The 22,164-nt window shown below is 42.3% G+C and overlaps 1 protein-coding gene across 1 annotated transcript in view; it reads left to right on the top strand.

The window, feature by feature from the left end:
• erf (Ets2 repressor factor) overlaps window positions 1–22,164 on the top strand; it is a 38,592-nt gene that overhangs the window by 4,032 nt on the left and 12,396 nt on the right. Inside the window, 1 exon segment of the mRNA XM_034201596.1 lies at window positions 19,621–19,855. Within this exon segment, the coding sequence (XP_034057487.1) occupies window positions 19,621–19,855 (235 nt within the window).

The raw sequence follows: 22,164 nt of genomic DNA, 5'->3' as shown, positions 1-22,164 counted from the left end.
GTGTTTCGGTGCGCTTACCTGTCCGGCGGGCGGAGCTGCAGGATTTCTGCTTCACACACGTTGCATACCGCTATTTTACTGTCTTTTTCGGACACCTTAAAATAATGCCAGACCGGTGAAGCCATTTTGGCGAGCTTGTTTTGCCGCTCACAGAGAAAAGTGTCATGTATTTTACGTCATGCGATCGGCATGTTTAGAGAGCACCGATCGATCGGTAGAGAGTGAGTATCAGCCGATATCGATCGGAGCATCCCTAATATTATCCCTAATTATATTCATCAAAATATGCGTAAACTCTTAAAATGAATCACTGGAATCACTTAACCTTCCATTTTTTGACACAGCATTTTTATGAAATCAGAACTTCCAGATACGTTAATCATAAATCATATGGTCTCCCTTCATAAATGGAGGAAAAATCTAATAGTAACATACGTTTTTTTTTTTTATGATAATGCCTGTATTTCCTCAGTCAAGCATTTCTTTCCACATCGATACAATGAAAGTGAGTGAGACAGCCTTTTCAATTCAATCAGCGATGATATTCAGAATGGTAATGGAAGTTCAGCACGATTCACTTTTTGTTAGTGTTTTATCCACAATAAAATGCTATAGTCCCATCCCCATAAGGCAAATAGATGATATATTGGTTTCATTTAGTTATTTCTGGTAAGAGCCTTTGTTTTTCCTAAAAAAGGTTTCTTTTCATCTTAAAAAATAAGAATACTTAAAATCTGATCTAATTGTTCCCAGTACCATTTAATACTCAGGTACATGCCAGTGTTGCATTGCTTTCCAATTCAGTATTCATCATGACAGAATCCATTTAGGAGGAAAATACCCAAACCAAAAAGCCCCTAAATACCAGTGTTCCTCACAGGATGTACCCGTTTCCCTGGTTTTCCTGCCATTATGTAGTTACTGTGAGGGATCAGGTCAAAGCAAAAGGTTGACCTGATCACATTCCCGATTGCTGCCGAGTCCGTACATGCAGACCCTGGAAAACACAGCACAGTGACGTCAGCATTTCTCTGGCGTGGTGGCCCGGGTCAGGGTTGCTACGATCATCTCTCGACGTTACTGCAGGCCTTTTTCCTGGAAGTGTGTATGTACAGTGGCTTTGGTGACCCATACAAAGCAAGAGAATAGACAACAGGTTGCACGAGCCCGGGCATTCTGGCCAAACAAACACTGGGGCCTCTAACACAGGAAAGCATGACAGTCGCTCTGAAAGGTGAGTGTTGATGGACATCCATGCCTGCCGTTTTATTTTATATTAGGTTATATAAGATCCAACTTGTGCAATGTTTTTTTAAATACCCATCCAATATTTTGTCTATCTTCAGGTACTTGGTAATGGTATACAAATATATTTTGTAAGTCATGTTAACCAATATGACAATCTGATTGCTATCAGTTTTGATTGTTTCAAACTCAACCATGAGGCTAGTTTATTCGACTGCATATTTCAGCTGGCCTATGGGCAGTGGCACTGTGGTTGTTGTTTGGTAGCTGCACAGATATATCATGCATAATCCAGCTTGTTTTAGTGTGAAACCAGTACTTTTCAAACATTTGTAATGTTACACCACAGTAGTTACTTTTGTTGTTAAGTGTGGTCATTTCTGATTTAGAAAACCTAAATAAAGTTTAGAGAAGAAGCTGCTGCTCCTATATTGTCTGCCACCATGCCAGACATTTATGTTGATATGGTATGTTCTGAATTCATGTTATTGTGGCGCCACATTGCTCTAAATTTGGCCTGTAATTTGTAAGAATGATAAAAGTACACATTTTTAAAGGGGCATACCACAAATAGCTGTTTCTTACAGTTATTGATTTTCTGAAGCTATATTTTTCAGAAGAAGACACACCTGGAACCACTTTTTAGTGCAAAGAATGTCCTCATCATCTTAAATGTCTCCGTCAGCCGTCCCACTTGCTTTGGTATCTGTGAGTGTTTATGATTGAGTGAATCTGTGTTGGCTCCGTGACCGTGGACCCCCAGCAGGGCAGATAAAAGCACAGAGCAGCTCAAGTGGAACCAACGACACACTTCACCGAGCAGATAAGCAAGGCTTCTGCAACATGTAAGATATCTCTGAAACACCTGACAGGGTACAGGGTTTCCGGCTTCAGTAATGGTCGAACACACACTTACAAATCCATTTTGCATAAACTCTTCTTATGCCGTTTAATCAATATTACATCTAAAGGTTAAAGCTGTCTACCATTTGCCCATCAGACTCTTAGATTTACAAGTAGGCTTTGAAAGCCATAGTTTGTCAAAAACTGCAGTTTTAAGTGCCCTTGGAGCTCTCTGAAGGTTTTCGAATCAAACCAAGGCTGAGAGAGACAAAGTGAAGAGGTAGGTTTGTGCTTTGTCTGAGGCTGTTTTGGCTAAAGTCAGCCTAACTGAAGAGGTGTGCTGTGTTATGGCTATCATCTGTGGTTCATGGAGAAGGAGTTGGTTGGTTGGTTTTGACATTGTTTATGGCAGTAGGATTGAGGTAGGCTTGAGTCTGCCGTCTACACACAGCAGAAAGGATGAAGGGACAGACTAGGCGTGGTCCTGTATGGCTCGGTTTAATGCTGGCCACATTGCTACGGTCATTGCCAGTGCTGAGAAGTTACAACCAAGTTTCTGTCAAAATATAACATTCACCAAATGCCATATGTTGTAGGGAGTTTTAGCTTAGAGCCGCAGTAAGATGTAGTACGCAAGGTTGTGTTCAGTCAATTAGAGACTTAAAGTAGGTGGCAAGATGTAGTTTATAAACTGTTTTACAAAGAAATGGAAGCATTGACACACACTTAAAGCCAACCATGACATTCATACTCAAGAATGACGTAGGAGCACAAAGTACCAATGAACTGGCCAGATGTATGGAGAACCGGGATGACTGGAAGCAACGATGGAGGGCTCGTCTGAGGACGACCTAGAGAGAGAGAGAGAGATGACATTCATTGCGATACATTGCGATACCAGTGGAAAGTCTTCAGCTGAGTTGATTTAGAAACCCGTTGTAGAATGATGCAAAAATAAATTGGATATGTGTTTTCAAAAGGGACCACCAAGAGCCACTGAGGGAGAGTGCTGCCAGCCGGTTGCAGAGAGAAAAAGAGGCACAGTGGGGATTTTGTGGTTGTTTGGACTGAGTTGATCCAACCCAGACTTTTCCGGCCCATACACTTGTTGGCGCTGCACCTGCATTTTAGACCACACTGCTTGATTGAAAATGTGAGATGTCCAGCTTTCAGAAACACCAAGCACCGTTTTTATTCATAATCTCACAAATACAAGGCTTGATACTTTTCTAAATACTTATCTCTACAAACCCCACTTCTTATGTAAAGGCAGGGTAGGCAAAGCTACAACTTTATTGAGACCAAATATAAATGTTTCAATGTGTCTCCGTTCTGTGTGTGGCTTTGCTGAGCTCAATCATAAGTACTGCCCAAGATGGGGCTGACACTGATTCAGATGACAGCAGATAAATGCTGCTGTAACTTCCTTTATTGGACATGCACATGCTTAAATTCATTTTATTGGGAAGATCTTTAAAAAATGCATGCGCATGACAAAGAGACTCCAGTGTCAGTGTGGTAGCAGTCTGCAGGTTCAAAGAAGATATTAATTGTTAAAGTGTCCTTTTATCCCAAGCAATTAAATCAAAAGCAGAGCCACATGTGGGGCTCGCTCTTGCCAGCATGAAAGACATGTATTACATATAAAACAGACAGTTTCCTCCAGCTGATTTTTAGTTATTCCTAAAGTACCACAGAACAAGAAGAGTTGCCTTGATCTCACAAAAAGGTTCTACTCAGTAACATCAGTTCAAAAGGCTTTATTCAACCCTGACCTTTAAGTTCTTTGCAGTTAAAATGCCTCGTATGAAATCAAATAAAAAAACAAATCTTCCAATGTTTTGACTTGATAAGTAAAAAATGGGCCAAAGAACACATTTTCTGGCAGTTGTTGTCTTGTCTGAGACCTTCAGAGTGAAAAGATAACCTGTCGAAGTCTAGGGAGAGAAAATAGCGAGCAAATGAAAGAGAGGACTTCAGCAGTACCGTCTTTTTTGTCTGTGTTTGCTCCACTCATTGGTCTTTTGGGAACCCTGTGGTCTTTTATGTCACAACTTGCCCTGGGACTCTGTGGCTATGTGTGTGGCGTGTTTATGATAGATGTGACTGCGTGTGACAGTGCTTGTTACCCAAAATACATAAAGTTAGCTAAAGACTAATTGCCTAAAAACTTTTTCACACTCCCAACCACTCAAGTGCATACTCACACACACCCTCTCTCTTTCTCACACAAGCCTTCACCTTCTCACACACTTCAGACAAGCATGAACCGCCTTATCCCCATAATAATTTAGATTCACATACACTTGCATCTTCTCTTTATCTGCAGCACATAGATACAGATCATTGCTGACATGGGTCAATGAGGAAAAGATTGAAGACATTCAGGGGGAGGGGTGTTTACAGGCCTCAGTATGATGACATAACAGCCACAGTCATCAGCCACATGACATAGTAAACCAGTTGCTTGCAAAACATTGTTTGGTTTTCAAAAATCTGATAAAACAGCAACTTTTTGCCCGATCAGACATGCCACATTTTATTTGATGTATTCCCTATTATATCTCTCACTTCCAATAGTCCAATTTAGAGAAAAAAAACGTGAAAACAAAATGGTGTACAAATTGGGAGGGGATGAAATTTAGTTTTTAATTTACTCAAGGCATATGCTTCTATGGAAGAGAATAACTTGAAACAGCTGCCAAGAATGTTACAGGGAATGCAGGGGCTGGGCTTGTCTTATTGGCTACTTCAAAGGTATGCCATACATTACATTAGTGATAAGAATGGCACCATTTGATCAGCACCACCAGTCGGCCGTAAAGCTAAGTTTGTTCCTTCCCCTAGGCTGTCCTTTCCTTATCACCCACAGCACACAATCTCAGTAAATGTTCCTCATTATTACAACTTAAAGTGGGATTGTTCAAAAAATCTTGGCAAGCTTGATGCTTTAGGAGTTCATATTATATGATGATTGAATTAATAGAATCAAATGACCTGACAGAGAAAGCATGCTGAATCATTAACCCTTCTCTGACTTCATATGTTGTATTTATTAAGTGAAAAGCGCTTGTTTATTTCTTAACTCCATAAGAAGTAGAAATATGACCCATTTGCTCTCCCTGTTGGTAGTTTGAACCCCCCCCCCCCCCCCCCCGGCCAGCCGCGGTGATGAATGAGTCAAGTCTCTGTTTTTTGTTGAAACGTGAAAGTCAGTGAGTGCCTCAGACAGACACTCACTCATCTCGCCCACTCACAGCATGCACACTTTATTAGGGGGCCCGGACCCCCCACATGCCATGAAAACGGGTGATGTCTGTCTTGCATTATCACACACACACACTTTTAATTTTCTCACTAAAGCTAGCGAGCGTGGCTTGCTCATTTGGGCTGCCATCTCCCTGCGGTGACGCCGTCGTGCCTCTGTCTCTAATGTTTTAACACAGGGAGCGAGCCACTCAGTCTAGAGACTGAAACATCCAGCTTTAATGCAATAGACTGAGGAATTAAGACTGCGGTGGCTCTGCCAATGAGGAAAGGCTGACTAACTCACCCAGACATCACACATGCAGAAAGTCCCTCACTGGTTCTATATTTTCAGGGACTCAGTCATCCAGAGCGAAATCACTGTGATTGTACTATACACTACAAGTGGTACACAAACAGCATCATAAACCAATGTGGAAGGGTGGCAGCATAGAACCATAGAACTCAAATGTTGACGGATATTCTTTTTATTCAGTGACACACTTCAGCATTCGCTGCATGGTTTGTACAATGAAATACTTGCCCTGTTCAGCAGCAGTGTGAGGTACATTGGTTTTGGTTTCCTCCAGTTTGAATGTCCAAGTTGATCTAATCAACAGCAATTCCCAACACAGTGAAGGAGGTTAATCTGGCATGTATTTAAAGTGTCAGGCATGATAAAGAACACTTGTATTGACTGAAAAGGGCACATAACTTACCAATCAACTAACAGGTTTTTCCTAGAGCATTGATCTATACTTAACATTGGCAACCCACATTGAATAGAGTTACCAATAGTCAAAGTTGCCTGACCTTTTATCATCTAATGTTTAAAATATTCCTGTGTTTTCAAGCATTGAGATAAATACATGTTATATTTGTATAAACCGACAAAAAGTTAGAAGTTGTACTTCTAAGTACAACTTCCTATCATTCCTTTTGAGGATCATATGTTGATTAATCCCTCTGAGGCACAAAGCAAACGCTATAAATAAAAATGTACTTGACTTCTCTTAGCCAAGAGTGTTAAGGTAGGGACACACCAAGCTGACACCAAAGAACTCACACAGACGGACCCGACTGTTGTCGCCTCACGTCTCCTGCGTCTTGGCCAACAGTCACACTGGAACACACCGCAAAGACTTCAGCCGACGGCCAAGTAGCACGTACGAACTGCGCATGCGTGAGTGGCAATAACTCTCCTTACCAGCAGGCGGCGGTAGTGTGTATTCGTCATTCAAAAGAGGCAACAACCAGAAGACAGACTGCGTGATAACCGAGAGAAGAAGAACAGACTGCGTGATATAAACAAATAGCGTGTGCGTTCCATTTTCACTCCACAACGAGAAGCTCATGGGGCTTTCCCGAACCTGTGTCGAGAGCTGGAGTTAAATGAAGTCTCAGATTTGCCTTCTTAATAGTTTGTTTGGGTCCCTCACTTCCGTTTCGCTTCTCATGCACTGATTCGCTAAGCTGAACAGCCAATCAGAGTGATTTATTTGACCGACAGCCTTTGGCCGACTGCCAAAGGCAATATAGGTTTTCGGCCAAAAAGGTGTCGGCATGGCCGAAAAGACCCAACGGTGTGGGACACACCAATCTGAGTAGGGCGACAGGACGCTCATAGTCGGCCTGACATCCATCGACAGCCAAAATCGGCTTGGTGTGTCCGGGGCTTAAATCAGTGCACAAATATGCACATACCTGTCTGACATTTGCGCTTGGTTACCCTTCTGGCTATGATTTAAGATTAACGGCTTCAGGAGAATTTAGATGCACTTATTTTAAAATGTAAATGCAGAAAGTATTGATTTGTTTGATTCTCTACTTCTTGTTTTGTCAAATCAGTCACAACTCGTGCTGGTCGTCCTGCTAGTCGTAATCAACAGTGGAGTCTCTTTGTCTGTGTGGAAAATGCTTTAAGGAAATCGGCATTCTGGGAAAGAAGGAGGGGGAGACGAGAAAAGGGGATGAAATTTGATTGGCAGGGAGTACGAGAATGAGTCACTCAACCAGCTCTCTGGATTTGGAGCAACGGGCCTATTCTGGTGTGTGTGTGTGTCCTTGTACACACAAGTGTTCACATGGCCCATTCCAACAACTAAAGTTACCATATCTTGGTTGTTGGCCTCGTCACGGCTCGTGTTTGCGTACATGTGTGTGTTGGAGGAAAATGAAAGTCATCTGGAAACCAAACCACAACACAGAAGCCAGATTTAAATGCAGATATTTATCTTCTCTTCTCTTTTCTGCTCTGAAGTCTCCTCTATCATTCCATCTCTAGTCACACCAGCTTCATAACGGCATCCATCAGTTTCTGACAACTTGGATTGGGATTATTTATTTAGGTCGTATAAGAGTCGTGACAGTCGACCCATGTTCAGGGGAGGAGGGTTTAGTTTCCTGCACGCCTCGACGTAAGAGAGACGTAAGCGACGCCACCTCTTAGCTCCGAAGCTCTTGCCTCTAGGCCGACAATTTTTTGGAGATGGAAGTGAACCCGATTCCGCAGCTAAGAGCCAGCGCCGCTGCGGTGTGAACAGGAAAAAACGGCGCTTTTCAGGCTCCAGCTCCGAGCCGGAGCTGAAAAAGCGCTGGTGTGAAAGGGGCATAAGTGAAGAGAGTTTCACTTCACTTCATATTTCCTCTTTCTAAATATATTGGTCTTTCCCTTTCATCTGAAACAATGGCTTCGATGTCTTGCTTTCTGACTTTTCAGGAAGCGTTAGACATGTGTCACAAACATGCACAATTTAGGTGTCTGTGTGTGTGTGCACATGTAGGACAGTGTGTTTGTTGCTGTGCAACAGATACACAGAATCAGTGCACCTTTGCATGGAGACTATTGTCATATCTCACTTTTTTCTCTCGTCTATATTTCTGTCAGTCTGTCTCTATTTCCTACTCATTATAATTCAGACGAGTGCACACACACATCTCCAGTGAGGCCGTCAGGTAGCCAGGAGCTCATTAGAGTTGAATGTATTACAAGGTTTTCATTGTCTGGAAGGAGAGCATGCTCAGACGGGTTTCAAAGCATGTGTACATGTCTTTTTTCCTCGCTGAACCTGAATCTGATAAGCCTAGAAGCTGCAGATTAGAACATATATATATTGTGATTGTTGTTAGTTTGTCACTAACACATCAGTGATCATTCTTAACCGTGAATATTTCCTGCTTTACTGCATTTTTGTGTTCTCCTTGGGGCGGCCAATACTTAAGTCAATCAATTTAATGAGATGGAAAGTGCAGCAGTTTCATAAGAGCGATTCACAACAAAAACAATGACTTTGAAATCCGAAAATCAGCTCTGAGGACCCTGCTGAATGCAACATTAGCTTCTCCTCATATCTGAGTTTAATAAGTGAGTCTTGAATGCACGGAAACACACAGGCAGTGCATGACATTAAGGATTTTGGGAGATGGCCCTGTGGGCCATCTAATGGCGCGTTTCCACTGCAGCGGGGTAGCCCCGTTTAAGCGTCCCTAAGCGTCCTCGCTCTGGCCTCGGGCTGCCTCGCTGGCCGGCCCAGGCCGTGGCGCATTTCCATTACAGTTTAGGACCTGGGCTAGCAACGCAGTGTAGGCGGGGCGATCAGCTTTTTGGCGGGCTTTTTGGGTGGAGCGACGCTGAGATAAAACTGCAGTGGCGTCATCTTCAATGCGACACAACTCACACACAACAATGGAGGATATGGAAGCGATCGTGTACTTGTTTCTTGGTGTGTGTTTTACATTTCTCGTTGTTCCGTCGAGCTCCCGCTGGATTTGATCATCCCCAATGAGATGAAGGAACGTCGTCACCTCCTCAGTCGACCACGGTGTGCTTTTCTTAGAAGTAGCCATTTTTGTAGCTCCTCCGTTTACAAAATACTGTGTATAAAAATGCTGCAAGCTTGCTTCTAGATATATATGCGACGCTAGGGATGAACTTGCGCGCAATCTTGTGACGATTCTCTCTGACCAATCAGCAGTCGAGAGTGTTGACGTCACTAGTTCAGCCCTGGCCCTGGTCTGAGGGAACCACGATTTTATGAGGCCGGAAAAAGAGGGAAAAAGTACCCGCTGGCCGGTACTAGGCTATATGGAAACGCCACCAAAAATCGGCCTGGCCGCTTGAGGACGGTTAAGGACGCTTAAACGGGGCTACCCGCTGCAGTGGAAACGCGCCATAAGCTAATCTACAGATGGCCCTGAGCCCAATAGAGATTGCCCTGAAAAATGCGCGCGGATGAAATTATGTACGAAGGGTTTGGGGGGCCTCCCCCTAGAACATTTAGATTTTTGCAGGTCTAGATGCTGTCTGGTGCATTCTCTAGACTGAATTATAAGATGAACCACCACAATATTATATTGTACAATTTCAATTGTATGTTTGTTTGTTCTTGTTTGTGTTTGCTCGCTTGCATGCCCTGCATAGCTATAAGAAATACTTAAGTTGTTGGTCAAGACACTTTACATCTGATGAAGGCAAATGCCTTCCCAGATGTAAAAAAGTAGAAAAAATTACATTCAGTTATAACTGCCAAAACAAACATTATTTACACTATTAAGGCCCCTGTTAAAAATGTTTGTTATCTACTGTAAGTTGGTCGAACGAATGCCCCCTCATCCGGAAACTGACCGAGCAGACCCGAGCAGCAGTCGAGAGGAGACGAGCACATCCGCGAAGCACACAAAATGGGACGTCAGAGTTCCTGTTAGCCGGCAAATCTAAATCTCTTGGGTCAAAATGTCCGGTCAAAATAATTTCCCTTTAGCGCAATTCAGTTGTGCCACTTATGTGACAGACAAGAAGAGTATGTGACAAACAAGAATAGTCAATTCTAATGTCTAACTTAATGTGGAGAAAGAGATGTCCTGTATGGGTTGATTGTGCGTTGATCTGTTGGTAATGCCTCGGGGTTCCGGTGGGCATGTAAACAAATGTATAATGCTGCGCTATACTTTGTGGCCTCACCCAGTTGCATAGCGACACTTATTGTTTAGGTGTCTTTTAATAAGCATGTAGTCATGTCATTAGCTAGTACTAGCTGGATCTGATCGATATGGACATAAACGCGAGTGAAGTCTAATCTGACGGGAGAGAGAGATCAGCTGCTGCTGACGAGTCGACACGCAGCTCTGCATGAACACATGCAGCGGTGAGCGGACAAAACACACACTTCAGGTTAGAATATCACACGTAGCTATTTTAATTACCTCTCAAACTACCTAAACTAGTTATAGATATGTTTAGTTTTACTGTCGGGTCACTCATTACTGGATCCGCGAGCTGCATGATACTGGCATAATAGATTGCCCGATCGGGCAACCAGCAGGTGAGGCTTCATTGCCCGAGCTAAATACTAGATGGCCCCGGGCCATCGGGCAGTCCTTAATGTCGAGCCCTGCACACAGGGCTATCTGAATCACAGCCTTGGCTGCCTCCGAGGTGCTGCAGAGTTCTTCAGGAAGTACCAGGTTTCTGTCTTGTGAGGTTCAGGCGTCAGCTGTGTCACAGATTGGACGATTCAGCTGTCTCAGTTGGAGCTGAGGTGGTTTATACACTTAAAAGCTTCGCTGTGCCGTTACTGCTATGACAGTCAAACTTTCGGCTTTGTTTTTTCCTGCAGACTTGAGAACACAGCAGGGCACTCATCAACACTCATCCTAAATGCTGAGGCTTTGTTTAGTTTGGGTTCCTCACAGTCTACGGGAAACACAGCACAAGCTATTTGGAAGATTTATTACTGAGATGGAAAATAACCACATGATCCCTTAGACCCAGTGGGCTGGTATTACGCCATACAATTCAATGATAGCTACTTGAAGTGTTAGCAAGTCTTCCAACAAACAGTTACTCATCATTATCTGCACAAATTTAATCTTGAGCTAGTTGTTTCATATTTAATAGATTTTCGAACAACTTTATGTTTTTGTCTCTTTCAGATCCTCCATTGAAAACACTCATTCACACTAGGGCTGTACCCAAATATCTGAATATTCGTTCGTTGGAGTACTATTCGGGTTTCAATTTCGTTATTCGGATTTTCGATTTTTTTCGTACAAATTGAATTTATTGAAATCTCCAATATCAAAGTAAGAGCTTGTGCCTCTTCGGGGGGTGCTAACACTTAACCATAAACTTCGTCTACATCATCGTTTACTTTCTCGGTTTTTATATGTAGATATGACTATTCTCCATTAATCTCCGTCACTGTGTTTCCATAGCAACAACAACTTCCTGTCAACAGCGCTAACTCTCCTTCAAAATAAAAGCATGTCCATAAAAAATAGGAAGCCAAATTACACTTAAGACATATACAACTGCAACGAAAGTAACAAACACAATGCAATATCTTTTTCAATTTCAAAGAACACAAATTGGGTTATGTACATTAACAAATAACTATAAAACAACAATACTGGAGAATAACAAGATGAATGCCGTGAATAAAAGCGAAATACACGTGTTGAAGCGGTTCACTGCTGATTACCGTCCCCGGAGCCCGAAAAATTGCATTCGGGACAGCCCTAATTCACACATACCTTTGTCTTGTTTCCCCTTATCTTCTGTCTGTTTCTGTAAAGCTTTTATCTTTTACTCTGGCGTCATAGTACTCATTCAGTGTCTTTACTCCTTGAGTTGGAAATAAACATGCATGCACACGTTTCAGCCAACATCTCATACCTCTAGTATATGGTTTTCTTTTTAGCAAGACACATATTTCAGTTTTTATCCCTCCTCCCTGGCTCTGACCCCGTCTGCCCCCCTTCCTCTCCCAGTCTGTTTCTGTCTGTCTCACTGCGAGCTTAATGTAACGGGGGGTCATGTGAGAAGCGAGGTGAGGGTTCACGCCATGCACCTGCAGAAGGCCATCCTCCTTTTTCCTTTGATCTCTGCTGAATTGTGTTTTTATTTTGTCCTTTTGCCATTTTTCTTCCTCCTTTTCTTCGCTGTCTTTCCACCTGATTTCCTCCCCGTCCCGTCTGCTCCTCTCTGACTCCTCCCTGGCACTAAGCCACTGGCTCCTAGGATCTAAACTCCATCCTTTAAGGGTAATTATCAGATCAACTCAATGAGGAGCAGAGGGTTTTAAAACAGTACTTTGAGGCTCAGGACTCCTCAATGAGGCAGTATTAGATTGTCTGTTGTAGACAGGTTGTTTACGCAGCAAAGTAATACTGGTAACCCAGACAACCAGGTCCATAGGTTCATAATCTTGGACTTAAAATTGTCCTTCCATTTTTTAAAGATTGTTTAAAGTACAGAATTTCTACTGGAGGGAATTCAAGACCAAATGATTATGTAATTTTGAGTTTTTAAACATCTTTGCAATCAAATGTTTAGGTTAGATTGGAACCTTTTCCTATTTTTCCTCCAATTGTTTTTATTTGTTTGTTTTTGTTTTTCCTGAAAATGTGGAACTTTCTGCGTCAACGCCCAACGGAGATTCCCTTTTTCCTGCACTGTGCCCATTTATTTCCTGCCTTTCTGTGTTGTCCTGATCTCATCCCTGATAAAACCCCATCCAGATTTCAGCAGTCAGCCAGCCCCCGGCCATTAGCCTGGCCTGTTACCTCTGTCCGTCGCTCTCCGTGCCCTTGAATCATTACCCTGCAGAAAGACACACTGACCTTTGCTTCGCTAAATATAGTCCCACTAAAGAATAGAAGGAAGGGAGGGAAATAAATGTGGGGTAGATGGATAAATGGAACAGCATGTTAAAGAAGTTGTTGGGGAAAGCACGTAGAGTAAGGGGCCATTTGTGTTTAGTCTTGTGGCCTTCTGGACAATACCCCAATGATGGCTATCTGTTATTAAGAGCACTATTAAAAATGTGTTGACGTCAGCGTCCCTAAGAGAAGCAGACCTGTGTGTTGAAGCCCCTCACCCCTCCACTGTGGCTGCACAGATCCTGTGTTTTTCTTGGAAAGGAGAATGCAGGTGGCTGTGGACCGCTGGCTAATGGCAAATTAGTTTTCCTACGCCATACTTGGCTATATATAGAATCCAATGGCCTGAAATGGTGTGTTTCACCTCCGCCTCGCAATCAGAAATTCTTCCTGTTTGGAGTGGGAACTTGCCAGATCGCACAAAGGGCTTTGGGTTTGTTTGTCTACTTCAGCTTTGCCTAGCTAAGATTTCTGCACCTAGATATTTGCTCCTGTCGATCAATGCCGTTGGTTAATATAAAGCGGGTGTAAAACAAGCAGTGTAATGTAGCTCACAATGATCACCACTAACATATCACTGGTTTTTAATAAGGACCTATTCAGGGGACACTAGCTAGAAGCTAGTAACAACAGGTAGAGTTTGCTTGAATCTCAATTTCTTTCTTTGAAGTCGCACGTCTATATCTAGTCATAGAAATTGTCATAGGTGAAAGTTGGTCTGACCCAAAACTAAAGGTCTGCTTTTTGTCCAGATAACAAGTCATCAATCTCTTGACTCATACATCACATCTACATTCCTGTGTTACCTCATCACATGCTCAATTTGATGCATTCTTTCTCTGTCATTTTCACTACCTGAAAGGGAGTTTGTGCCAAAAAAAACCACTTACTCACAGTGTATAGTCATAATAAAATATACTCTTAACTAGACTGGTGTCCCTCTCCCCCTTGCCTAAGGGCTGAGAAATCTAAACATTGAAGCCAGTGTTTCCGCCAGACCAGGGCTGAGAGGGCGTCCACCCCGAGAGAGGGGGGGGGGGGGGGCTTGAATTTTGAATTGAGCCGTCCCTTATAGATACTGTCTTTTTACGTTGGTGACACGGATCATTTGGTTCGGCTCTCTAAGAAGCGCCGGATTTTTCGGCTCCCTAACGGCTCTTCATGTTACCACAGTTTACCACGGAGCCTCAGTTTCGCCGCTGCAAGGCTCCGGTGCTCGCAGCTCACGCGCGTGGTCCACTAGCACCCCCCCCGCTCATCGCGTCCAAATCGTGCACGTTCCGTGTTGTCCTGTAGCAAGCACCGCCGATGTCAGGGAAACGATCAGCAATACTCCGAAAAGAATCCCACCAGACTCCTTTGCCCCTCCAACAGAGGGGTGTCTTTGTCCTTTTTCCTTTTCGTCAAGCGATAAAAACTCTTGATCTTCTCTCAAATACTAATTTGTTTGGACGCCCTCGGCTCGAGTTCATGGCGTTCCGAGCTGAATAAGGGCGTCAAATGATGGCAAGACGCCCCCCTGGCGGGAACGCTGATTGAGACTCTCTTCTAGTTCTAATAGTTTATTCACAAGTACAAAATGTGTCTGTTTTGTAAATCCTACTGCTTTTATCTATCCTTATCCCTCTCCCGCTGTGTCTTGCTTTCTGTGTCATACTTATCTGTTAATCTCAAAGCTCATAAACCACCAGCTGTAGCAGATGCACCTCGACAGCTGGACCCTCAGTTGTGCGTCACACAATCAGCTGTGTTGTGTTTTTTTCGCTATCTGTCTCTGCTGTTTCTATAAATCTGTTGCCTCTGAATTACATCAAAAGAAACACCATGAATGTGAATAAATGGTCTCCAAGCTAAATAACTTGGTTACCTCACAAGTGAATTAAAAATTGAATTTGACGAATCACCCAGCCCAGGATAGTTGTAAAACAAAGCTTTTCCAGCGCTTACAGGAGCGGTCACAGTGTCCTTCCTGTTGTGAACACATTATGACAGCGCTGTGGCCCCAGGTCTCTGCTGGTCAGGCAGCCTTAGACAGATCACACCCTCACACTGCAGCTCTCTGGATCTGCGCCCAAACTCTAAACTCTTTTGGCAACTTTCTGTTATTGAATCATATTTTGTCTTGTCCGTCGTGATTCTGCCTTTTTATTTTTAGCGCTAAAAGCTTTGGTTGCTAGGAGACAGTATGTCTTAGGAGAGGCTGACCGAAGGAGGGACAGAATGAAAGAGAAAGGAAAGAAAGAGATGGCAGTGTTATTGAGGGGGAGAAAAGCGGAATCTGTGAAAGCCGAGCGACGAACGAGCGAGCTATGAGTCAGCAGGGACATCTGCAACACACACATGCAGTGGGCACGGTTGCTATTCCTGTGTTCTTTGTCTGTTTGCTCTGTGCACCCACGCATGAACCCACTTACCTCTCCCCACTAACCTGTGTGTGTTCGTGTACTGCGTGTGTGTGTGAGGGCGATATTAACCCGCCCACTTAGATCTAATCCACTCCTGTCGTGCGTTGTATGCGTCAGTCTGTGCGTGTGCCTACAACGTACTGTGCACATTTCCCCAGCATTCACCAGTGTGTACCCCATTATACAGCAGTGTGTTGTGTCTGTGTCACAACGCCTAACCTGTCCCCACTGACAAGAGCCTTATTGTCTGCTGCATGAATCATATGCTCGTATCCCATTAGTAGTCGGCCTTCAAATGGCTATCATCAACTATCACTGCCCAGCTTGGATGTCTTTTGGCTCACTCTCTGAGATCAGATAGCAGCATGTGATTTATTAGTCACCGGGACTCTGTTTTGTTCTCCTCCTTAATGCTTTTTGTAAGATTTCTTTGAGTGTGGCATTCAGAAAAAAACAGGCCCTAGATGTGATACTAAAAGCCACCTTATTTGCCAATTGGCAGTCGCGCATCACTTTCTTTTATATTCTGGTATCACCAATATCCTGCTCAAAGAATAGAAAAGTGACAAGTCACATCCCTCACTGGTCAGCAGGGTTGGAATATGTTTAGAAAATCGTTTAACTGGCCACCATCAGCACAAAAAAAGGGTTATTCTTTTTCCATCGGGGTCTTAAGAAAGTTGAAAATATAACTTATTCAACTCTGACTCACTGTGAATCTTACAAAACTGGCTGTCTGTTGAAAAGAAAAAGGTCACAGCTTGAATCTCGAAAATCTCTCCTCACAGAGGAAGCAGATTTCAGTTACTCAACTTCAGCAAGACGTTAATCACAATGGAGCAACAAGAGTTAAGTTGACCTTTGTGCCAATACGCAGACTGCTTTATGCACTGATAAATAATAATATGCCTCCATCACTCGAGTTGTACTACACATTTGGTTGTAATATGGCAACACTGCATTGTTAATACAAGGTATTACATTTGCAAGTGCATTTATGTTGCTTGCTCTCTAGGAGCAGTGTTCTTGGTGTACAACATTTCATTTGATGAGGTACCATTTCCAACTTGAAGTGCATTTCTACTACACCAACTACTATTACTGCTACTTCAAACACTACTTTGTATAGCCTACTACTATTACTACGGCTACTATTAGTATTGATTGACGTAACAGACACATTACTGCACTTTGTACACCTGATAATGTACTTTTGTTACTCCGTGTCCGACTTGGTTAGTTTTTCCATGACTCACTTCACTTGACTCCATTTACACCTGCTATTAAAATCTCATCTGTATCTGATTAAGGGTAAACACGTGTTCAGGACGGCTGTAAAGGCACGTTATTGGTCCAAACCTGATCGAACATATCAGTGCATTACAATCCAGATAAGCAGTGTCCGTACGCTTTAGTAACTCACGAGTTACTAAAGCGTACGGACACGTTTTATTTATTTGTCTCTCTATGAACCCTCCAGGGCTCCGTACATCCATGCAAAATTATACAATAAAAAAAAACATGACATTTCAACAGATTGTATGTAGAACAGAACACGTTTTAATTATTTTATTTAACAATCATTTGTTTCATTGAAGAACAAAAACATGAATGTTGAGTTAAATTGCTTCTAGGAATCCTCTGTGCACAGTGCCTTCAGGGGGTGTGGTCTCAATAGCCATGCAGTAAGCAGTGTGCTATGTGCATGTGATTGAGGAATGGCATGGATATTCAAGTGTACTTGAATGGCATGGTTTGTTTTAGTCAAGATTATGCTAAAATATACTTTCCCCACTATATTTAAGTTCCCTATGAAGAGCCAACCTTCCATTTAGAACATTCCCATAAATTCCCGTTAATTCCCGTGGAAAGTTTCCATCTTTGAAAATTCCCGGAACTTTGCAACCCTAGGTAGGAATGTCATGAGTCATTTTGTAGTTTGTAGTCTCTTCACAAAAAGACTGGTTGCTGCCACCAGTTGTTGCTGCTTTAACTGATCCACTGTGAAGAAGTAACTGCGCTCCAGCAGCTACAAACTAAAGAATCATTCAAACATCCTCTGGTGGCAGTTGTGAGCTTTTGACGTTTTTAAAAAGCTCTAAAATGACTCTTCACCCATTTTGAAAAGTAAATATCAGCCACGCTTTACATTTGTAATGATCCGACACCTGCCTTTTTTGGTCTACTCTTTTCCCCGACCGATCTTTAAAAGAACACGCAGTGCAGAAAACGAAGGCACACATTGAGTAAATGGAAAAGTGCTAATTGATTTAATTACCATCTGCGCTCCATATCCAGATGCCGTTCACTTTACTCTGGGATTTAGTTGCCAGGTGTGTCTTCTTTGTTTGTAATTCTTTTACAACCTATTTTTTCCCCTCTGTTTTTTTATGTCCAGTCATCTGCTTTTCTTTTGTTCTTTAGTGAAGTTGTGTTAGGGTGTTATTTTCTGCTTTTATAGACCTGCCGTTTTACAGCAGTTTCCTATCAATATGTTGACGAGGCAATAAAAGTACTGAAGAAATGTAAAAGAAATCCCTGTTTAATATGTCAGACTAGTGGGCCTGTATAGAGCCTGATTACATCAGGGTGATGCAACGACTTTCCTTTTTATATCAGCAAAGCTGTGTCATGATACTCGGGTTAATAGGCCACATCAAACCGGTGTCAGTCTGTCAGCCTTGAGCGTATCATCGTTAAAAGTTCACTGTCACTGCTATATAGATATGATAGACTTTGTAGAGTGTGGGAAACTGATTGTAACCTCGGTATTTAGGATAGTGTGTTACTTTACACTTACATAGACACACACATGCACTCACCAAATTCAGCATTGTTATATTGTGCCCACATGTTTCCCACCCTCTGCTTTCTCAGCCTGATTGCCAACACACATCTGGTCCTAATGAGGTGTGTGTGTGTGTCTCTCCCTTTGCTATGCAGCCCCTCAGCCTGGCCTTGTGTTGTAGTTGTGTTGAGTCTTTTACTGCCACCCACTGCTTTACAACTCAAAGCCTATACTTTTAACTCTTGGATAATAGTGTGTGTGTGTGCGCGTGTAAGCGTGTATTCTGAGGGTAGTTATAAAACCAAAGCTTATATTTTGTCTGCACATATCTCAAGGCCTGGTTATCTGTTAAAACAGTGCTGATTTTCTAACGTTGATGGCAATAGCAGTGACGTTTGATATGACTGCGGTCTCTGGGAACTGATTTATTCCCAATGCTTATAACGAGCACAAAAGCCATAGAGTGAAGCTAGTATTTCTACTTAGACGTTTGATTGTAACTGTGATTCCCAAAAGTCTCATATATTATAACCTTTAATATTCTTCTTTACCAAGTCATTGCTGTATTATATATTCTTCTTTACCAAGTCATTGCTGTATTATATATTCTTCTTTACCAAGTCATTGCTGTATTATATATTCTTCTTTACCAAGTCATTGCTGTATTATATATTCTTCTTTACCAAGTCATTGCTGTATTATATATTCTTCTTTACCAAGTCATTGCTGTATTATATATTCTTCTTTACAAAGTCATTGCTGTATTATATATTCTTCTTTACCAAGTCATTGCTGTATTATGTATTCTTCTTTACCAAGTCATTGCTGTATTATATATTCTTCTTTACCAAGTCATTGCTGTATTATATATTCTTCTTTACCAAGTCATTGCTGTATTATATATTCTTCTTTACCAAGTCATTGCTGTATTATATATTCTTCTTTACCAAGTCATTGCTGTATTATATATTCTTCTTTACCAAGTCATTGCTGTATTATATATTCTTCTTTACCAAGTCATTGCTGCATTATATACTCTTCTTTACTGAAATCGGAACCTGTTTACAATCTTTTGCTTCACTTTTATCAACTGACACAAAGAACAGCCTTCAAGCTCAAAGAATGATGCGAGTCGACTGGTTTCTTGCAAAAATGTAACATGCCTTTTAGAGCCAAACAGATTGTATGAATTCCTGACTATTATAACCTGTAAACACAAGCAGTTATTTCCCCATGGTGTTGACCCTGGAACCAGAAGAAGAGCCGTAAAGGAGATGATTAATAACTTAAGAAGGATAATGGATTATATGCAGAGTGCACTAATAACTATTAACTAAGTTAAAGGAATTAGGAAAACCAAGTTTTACTTTAAATGTGCTCCTGTTTATGATCATCCAGGTTTAACACCCCTCTCCTCTCTCCTCTGTCCCCCAGGGTTTGCCTTTCCGGATTGGGCCTACAAGCCCGAGTCGAGCCCGGGCTCCAGACAGATCCAGCTCTGGCACTTCATCCTGGAGCTGCTGAGGAAGGAGGAGTACCACGATGTCATCGCCTGGCAGGGAGACTACGGAGAGTTCGTCATCAAGGACCCGGACGAGGTGGCCCGCTTGTGGGGGGCCAGGAAGGCTAAACCGCAGATGAACTACGACAAGCTCAGCCGAGCTCTGAGGTGAGACTAAAGCATTTAGTTTTTTCAAATGTGCAGGCCGGGATATCTCTGCAGCTCCACAATACTTCATAAAAATGTTATTAAAACACATTTTACTTGCAAATATGTGCTTCCCGAAATTGTCGTCCATATTGTGATTTCGAGAATTGTTTGTATTTATTCTGCAGTCCTACAGGTGTCAATATTCAAAGACAAACACACCGGGATTCAGGGAATACCACAGAATGTTAAAAGATAATTGGGGCCCCTTTACCTCTAGCTTGGTCTGATGATACTTGTTAGTATATTAACAGCTAAAACAAACATTGGGCTTCCTTTGGTTCTGGCTTCAGTTTGAAAGGTAATACCCATCCTAAGTGAGACGGGTCTGGACTGTTTCATCTTTATGTTTAGGTCATATTTTCTGCGTAGGTATCCACACCACAGGAGTCAGATAATGGCAAAGAGCCCGGACGGGTCAATTTCAAGTTACACGAACTGGAGTCATGTTGTTTTGAACTCCAGATGAACTGAGATAAACTCAGCGAAGCATACAAGACTGATTACAAAAAAACACATCCAATTTGTAAGGGCTACTCTGTACAGTAGGGTTAAGTATAACAGTGTCCTTTCACAACCATCACAACGCGAACAAGACTTGCTTTCAAAAATGTGTCTCAGTTTTGAATCTTCACACTAAATAGTATTTCAAATAGTGCACGCTAAATAATAGCAAGAGAGGTAATGTGGCGATATAAGCTGACATCTATTTATTTATAAAGATTCTGTTGATTTAGTCTTAGGAAAAGGTTTGGGTGTAATTGTCGCAGAATGATAATGAAGATTTGAAGACAATTGATTTGTACCATGTAGTATTGGGTGTATGTTAATGATCTCGAAGTAGAAGGCAGTTTCTTTCCCCGCTTATTTCTCAATTACATCGGCGTCAAATTTACGTGAAAAAAAGAATGGTGTTTTGTCGTGATCCTCGCTTCGTGCTGGAACTCCAAGGTGACGGCAGATTTAGAAACACACACCTTCACCCTCCATGGAGCACATGTGGGATGCTGCCGAGTTTTATTTAGCCGCCAGTCTGTTCCTGTACATACACACACACACACACACACACGCTGGCACATACACATGCTGCTAGTCATCGATGTCGCCTCCTGTTTTGTAGGTTGGTGTGGGTTATAGTTTGCCATGGTGATGACAAGTTACACTGCCTCATCGGCACACACCCACGTGCACACACATACACGTATCACTTTGTTATATGTCAGCCCTCCTCCAGCCCATCTGCGTCTTGTTTGTTGCTTGAACCTTTTTTTGTCTGACTGAGCCTCATATGTAACCGTATTTAAAGACACACACCGTGTATTGAAATATTTGTAATCAAATGTTTTTATGTATATGGTGCTGACATTGCTTATCAATCAGTTAGTTCATTTAACATTGACAATACGGATAGCAAAACATTGTGATAGGCACAAAGAGATGTAATATGTATAGGTTGTTTTGCTGTGTGCTTTATATAGTGATTCAGCACCATCAGTTAAGTCACCGTATAGTTTGCCGTTTTCATAATAAACCAATTCTCATGTATAATAAATATATCATTTATTTATATGTATATCTTCATTCAGAATTTGCATTGTATTACAAGCTGTACAAACAACAAACACTCACTCGATCCCCCCCACATCTACAACAGAGAGGGTGATGTTACAGTAGTAACAAAACGGGATACATTTGTTTTACATTTAAATTAATGGTAATCATTGGTTACACAGAAATGGCCCAAATGGCTTGTATGCTTGATCAAGAGTTAAGCCCACAAAGATCTAACAGTTCATTTGACACAGGAGCAGTAACTTTGTGTCTCATCTCAGTGACACAATGACAGCTGGAGAACAAACTTTCTGTGCTGTTGTGTGTGCTGTGTGTGTGTGTGTGTGTGTGTGTGTGTGTGTGGTGTGTCGTGTGTGTGTGTGTGTGTGTGTGTGTGTGTGTGTGTGTGTGTGTGTGTGTGTGTGTGTGTGTGTGCTGTGTGTGTGTGTGTGTGTGTGTGTGTGTGGTGTGTGTGTGTGTGTGTGTGTGTGTGTGTGTTGTGTGTGTGTGTGTGTGTGTGTGTGTGTGTGTGTGTGTGTGGTGTGTGTGTGTGTGTGTGTGTGTGTGTGGGTATAGAGGCTGAGTCTATACAGTCAAAGTCCTTTCTAGTTCATTTGAAGGAAGTTCAAATGGTCTTCAAAGAGCTGGAGGCCAGCAGCGAGCCTGGGTGTGTGAGACAGGCTGTCCCATATTGACTCAGTACTGTGTGTGTACGTTTC

Source organism: Gymnodraco acuticeps, unplaced genomic scaffold (assembly GCF_902827175.1).
Source record: "Gymnodraco acuticeps unplaced genomic scaffold, fGymAcu1.1, whole genome shotgun sequence".
Taxonomy (NCBI): domain Eukaryota; kingdom Metazoa; phylum Chordata; class Actinopteri; order Perciformes; family Bathydraconidae; genus Gymnodraco; species Gymnodraco acuticeps.
Note: the sequence above shows the minus strand (reverse complement) of the source record. Positions and strands in the feature narration are given on the sequence as shown.